Consider the following 5,511-nt stretch of genomic DNA (forward strand, 5'->3'; position numbering starts at 1 on the left):
GCTCTCTGTCTCACTTTCGCTCTCTGTCTCACTTTCGCTCTCTCTTTCTCTCCTCTCTCCCTCTCCTCTCTCTCTCTCTCTCCCTCTCTCTCTCTCTCCCTCTCCTCTCTCCCTCTCTCTCTCTCTCTGCCTCTCTGTACTACTGTATGCATTTACGTTTATACGCCATTGCTTTGTGATTTTGATGGTCATGCGTTTCTAGAGAGCAGAGTTGCTCCGTAGTCGGCTAGTCCTGCTAGAATAGTCGTAGGTACATTCATTATAGTCCTGTAGTGTTTTCGCTTTATTGTCATCACTCCTCATCGTCATCACGACAAGGTTGCATTTGCAAGATTGTGCGAAACTGCGGGCGCTAGTTTTGGTCACGTAAGATTCTCATCCCCGCTTCCCGCTTTTACCGCAGGAATGATCCCGGAATTCGTCGGCCGTCTTCCCGTGATCGTGGCTTTCCATTGCCTCGACGAAGTTATGCTCATGCGCATCCTCACTGAGCCTAGCAACGCGCTTGTGCCTCAGTTCTCCAAGCTCTTCAAGATGGACAACGTAAGTTCGGGCCTGGCATTGCACTCGTAATGCACAGTGTAAGATTTGCCTAGCATTGCATTGTGGATAGTGTAAGTTTGTCTGGATTGCATTCATGTGGGCAGTCTAGGTTTGTCTGGATTGCATTCATGTGGAGAGTGTAAGGTTGTCCTGCATTGTATTCAGGTAGAATTTGGTTTTTAATTTTAAGTTGTTTTTTTTAACCTTCACTTTTTGGATATTTCAAGTTAATTGAGTAAATATGCTATTCAGAATGGCTACAGGATTGTGGCAGACTCCTGGGTACAGAGATATACAGAGTCTGAGAGCCATCATCAGTTTTTTTTATTCATCCCAACCCGTTACTCGATTCCTAAATTGTATTTTTCCGTGGCAGTGCGTGAATCCAGAATCCATACTTCCTTCGCCATTGTTACAGTAGAATGGATATCGTGAATGGATCCTGTTTTTTGGGTTATCTACGATCGCCTCGTGAGTGTGTTGTGGAGGAGATGATGATGTTGTGATGTGTGTTTGTTCAGGTGGATCTGACCATCAAGACGGACGCGTTGAAGTCGATCGCTCATCTCGCCCTGGAGAGGAAGACGGGAGCGAGAGGACTCCGAGCCATCATCGTAGGTTTCGATTTCTCATCGACGACGTATCGCCGTGGCCCGTTCTTCACAGATGCGCATTGTGCTGTGGCATTCGTACTCGTAGACGTATATCGTACTGTTGTGTGTGTGTATTCATGGTAATGTATATGTGCGTGGTATTAATTAACATTTTTGGTGTAAAAACGTGTGAAAAAGCCACACACAAAAAGTTACAACCCGAATTGGCCCTCGTTTGCCCTCCACCTTCACTTGCCCTTCACCTTTGTTTACCCTCAACCTTCATATACCCTCGACCTTCGTTGCCTTTAACCTTCATATGCCTTCGACCTTCATTTGACCTCTATCTTCGTTTGCCCTCAACCTTCGTTTGCTCTTGACCTTTGTTTCCCCTCGAACTTCATTTGCTCTTGACTTTCGCTTGCCCTCGACGTTCCACCGCTAATCACCGCCATGTTGTTCCTCTGCAGGAGAATATTCTGCTGGAACCGATGTTCGAGGTTCCGGGATCCGACATCACGCAGGTGATGATCGACGCTGAGGTCGTGAACGGCACGAAGAAGGCCACGTACATCCAGTCGACGGGCAGCATCGAGATGGACTCATCCGACGACAAGGCGCAGGCCGCGGGCAACTAGGGGAGTCGCGTGGTGCGGCGCTGGGCCGGGTGCGGTACGGGGTGGGGCAGGACGCGGGGCGGGGGAGCGAACGTGAGACCGCACGAGGTGTAGACCGACTGGCAGCGGTAGTGAGTTCTGGTCATTCGTGAGACAAAATTTTGGCACTTTTCGTCTCTACCGACGGTGCCCGTACTCTACTGGTTTTTGTGTGCGCGTGCCAGAATTCTACGCTGTCGCAATGTTGGGCTGTGCAATGTGGCGTGGCTTCGAGCGGCAATTGCGGTTTCGGTAGGCGTGTGGGCACTTGGAAATGCCGCGACAAAAATCTGAACATTGCAAAATGGTTGCGAGTGAAAAGAGGCTTGGGCGTGCTGTCGCACACCTGTGTGTGCATGCGTATGTGTGTGCGTGCGTGTGTGCGTATGCGTGTGCGTGCAGGACCAGTATTTCTGTTAACACGTAGATGTCGGAGCCCCCTCCCCCTCCCCACGATTTTTCAAGCATTACAAATGTCTTGACGTCTTCAAACTGCCGTTTTGTGGCTGGGGAACAATCTGTTAAACTGTATAATTGCGTAAGTGTAGATAGTGGTACCGCAACTTTATGCTTCTCTTGTCGTCGTCCTAGCGTTCATTGCTTCGTGATCATACGAAGCTTTGTACGGGGATGTTTCTGTATTGCTTGCATGGACAAGCATGCCATTCAAACTGAGCATTGCATGTGATCGGCACTTGCAATGTCTCCGAAAAAAAAGTACCTCAATTCTATACAATTTAGTATGAACAGGAGTACACTAACAAAGAGAGATTCATGTACTCTTGGTATAACGTCTGTAGTAGTTTACATGCAAATACGAGAGCGTTTAGCTGAATTATATGCCGTATTAACACAACGTTTTGGCACCGTGGGAAAGCGTGGTCATCAGCAGCATGAGGGAGGGATAAGGAACCGTAGTGTTCGTGTCGTATTCGGCAGTGAAATTGCATGCTGAAATGGGAAGTGTGTTGCACTGGGGCTGCGGGGATAACGAGATGAAACCTGTCCCGTGTGCTGATGCATTCAGGATGTAGAATGGCCAGTATTTCATAACTGACAAGCCACGATAGAAACAAATCCCCGTACCTCGTCAATCTTCTCAAATGGAATGGTGTAATACGTGGCCTGCATGGTGCAACACTAATAGGTGACCCAAGCAGGAAAGCAGCTAGCTATGACGGTGCATTTTACGTTTTGTTCCTTATTTGGAGAATGTGTCGCTGTGTTATTACTGGATGAGAGAAGGCAGGAATGAATTGTCGGATGGTTCCGTATGTATAGTGGCACTGACTGTCTGCAATACTATCGTGCTGCCTGGGACATTCGTAAATTGTGAGAGAATAACGATAAGCCACTGCCGGTGAGAGTTTGTGGTGTGTTGTGTGTCCTTATTTACTATAAAGAGTTTTTGTTATGTAGAATGGTGTTGGCACATGGAATCACATGGCCACATGCGTGATGTATTCCTCGAGGTTTAATTTAAAGAACTATCCATACCGTAGCACGTTTCCTAGTTGTAATGTATATAAGTACTTGAAATAGCAAGGTGTAATGTTTGACGAGTAATTATGTAAAGAAAAATTTAAAAGGAAATGAACTGGAGTGTTTATCCTTTTAGATAATTATTTTGCTTTGTTAAAAGTGACATAAAAAAATCAAACTGCCTGGTTACACGGATGATTGTGCAGTTGGACAAACGCCAAAGTATTATTAAAGAAAGAAAAACTATTAAACGTGGGCTGAAACGCGAGTGGTGAGTCTGGGCGCACATTGGTCATATTATCTTACTGACTTATTTTTGTATCGACATCCTACAAACATGAACATATGCATATATAGAACTAGTATGTACACATAGGTTCATGCTACAGTGATCAGTGGGCAATAGTTACTTTTCCATCTAAAGCCAGTCTTGTAAATCGGATAGCAAGGACGGTGAATGTCTGGTGTGTGCACTAGGCTCTTGCGAGGTTTGTCTCGTGCCAAGCAGACATAGCAAATCGCGTTTGTAACCAATCTGAATTTGTTATTGACACCTGTCTTGTGTATAGATGTTTGGAGTGGTAAATCTAATCAATAAAATCGTTCTTCGCAAGCAATTAACAAATTCGTCGTACGTGTATAAAATTAAGTTACGGCGTTATCGTCTGTAATGTTTATTTTTTATAGTAAATTAATCGTAAATATGTGTTCTATACTTTAAATTGGTAATTTCAAATATATGCATTTCGTTTGAGCATGTGCAAATATAAAAAGTAAGAGTTTCGGGTCAACTATTTTCAGTCAAACTCCGGGTGAGTGATTGCTTTCTTCTTTAAATATTGAACTTTAAAAATTGGGTTTTTTCTGTTGACAAATACTGGGTATCGGCAAACAGGAAATTTGTGAGGATTTTACGCATTATATTTATTTACTTGAGGTGCGCTATAACACAGATCTCGTCATATATATTTGCATGCTACAGCATGAGAAAATACACGCACATTGGGCCCTTATTATATATAACCATTAAAGTGAAACACTGGGTTTGCCGGCACGTTAGGGCGAACGGCATGTCCTAGGGTGAATGAAAAAAATTCGTTAACTATCTGAGTTATGACAAGGATATTATGCGACAAGTGTCCCTTCGCTATATGAGCACGTGCCATATATTATTTTTGTAGCAAAGGTGGAGTGCCGGTGGCATTTGTCCACGCTCCTCCTGGGAAAAATTGTAAAAAAAAACTGCTATTTAAATAATGCAATTTTCTGGAAAACTAGGAAACAGAATAAAATACATATAATATATAGCAGCATTTTTTTCTAGCGCGGCCAGGGTTTCAAAGATATATATATATATGTATGGATCGAGTTTGGCAGGGTTTGCGCTTCATGCGCGAAAATGCTCGTCACACGCAAAATAAAGGAAATATATAGACAGTTGCGTCAAAATGTGGACGTAATCCTACGATTTCATAGCAAATATAAGAAGGAGTGTTTAGTACTAGTAGGATGTTTATGTGGTCTGTGAGATATATCTCATTATCTGTGGCCCACGTGCGTGTTGCGCTCCACTGATCTCTATAATATAACCCGATTATATTATAGAGATCAGTGGTTGCGCTCTGGTAGCCTACTTACGGGAGGTACTGTTTAGCCGTAACATCGACGTCATAACCGGAATGTGAGCGTTATCTCCCGTCAGCCAATCAGCGCAAGCCACAACAGGCCACGCTGTCACTCGTTTTCCCGCAACCCCTGTCGCAGTGTCGTCGCCTTCTACCTCGGTTGAATATTTGCCGTTTTGTCTTTAAAAATGGAGAAATATTTGGCGTTATTCCTCGCAATTGTGTCTGTTGCTGTTGCAAGTGATGTCCTAGAGTATACAGATTCAGATTTTAGCACGAGAGTGGCGGAAGAAGACGTAGTACTTGTAGAATTCTTTGCACCATGGTAAGCACTTGGGATGATCAATTTGTGACTGTGAGACCTATCACAGTATCAAATGGTTTTCTAACCGTTTTACTGTTAAATTCATGTTATGCTGTCATTTACGTGTTAGGATAACAACATTTATCAACTTATGAGCGTAATTAACTGCCGCGACAACCTCTGTTTTTCATCTAACTGGTAAGAACACGCCGTACCACAGGCACAGGCACAGTTTCGTGATTGTGTGTTCTAAGTAATACTAATAGTAATACACCTAATAGTAATACTAATACTATTAGTATTACTAT

The 5,511-nt window shown here is 43.8% G+C and overlaps 2 protein-coding genes across 2 annotated transcripts in view; both read left to right on the forward strand.

Annotated features, from left to right (window-relative positions):
• LOC106805328 (ATP-dependent Clp protease ATP-binding subunit clpX-like, mitochondrial) overlaps positions 1 to 3,899 on the forward strand; it is a 22,534-nt gene extending 18,635 nt beyond the window's left edge. Inside the window, exons 10-12 of the mRNA XM_014806879.1 lie at positions 404 to 543; positions 1,065 to 1,157; positions 1,607 to 3,899. Coding sequence (XP_014662365.1) covers positions 404 to 543; positions 1,065 to 1,157; positions 1,607 to 1,774 — 401 coding nt within the window. The 3' untranslated portion in view covers positions 1,775 to 3,899. The remainder of the gene's footprint in view (positions 1 to 403; positions 544 to 1,064; positions 1,158 to 1,606) is intronic.
• A 1,105-nt stretch (positions 3,900 to 5,004) lies between these two features.
• The window catches only part of LOC106805339 (protein disulfide-isomerase A3-like), an 11,707-nt gene continuing 11,200 nt past the window's right edge, over positions 5,005 to 5,511 (forward strand). Inside the window, exon 1 of the mRNA XM_014806892.1 lies at positions 5,005 to 5,224. Within this exon, the coding sequence (XP_014662378.1) occupies positions 5,088 to 5,224 (137 nt within the window). The 5' untranslated portion in view covers positions 5,005 to 5,087. The remainder of the gene's footprint in view (positions 5,225 to 5,511) is intronic.

Source organism: Priapulus caudatus, unplaced genomic scaffold, assembly GCF_000485595.1.
Source record: "Priapulus caudatus unplaced genomic scaffold, Priapulus_caudatus-5.0.1 Scaffold110, whole genome shotgun sequence".
Taxonomy (NCBI): Eukaryota; Metazoa; Priapulida; class Priapulimorpha; order Priapulimorphida; family Priapulidae; genus Priapulus; species Priapulus caudatus.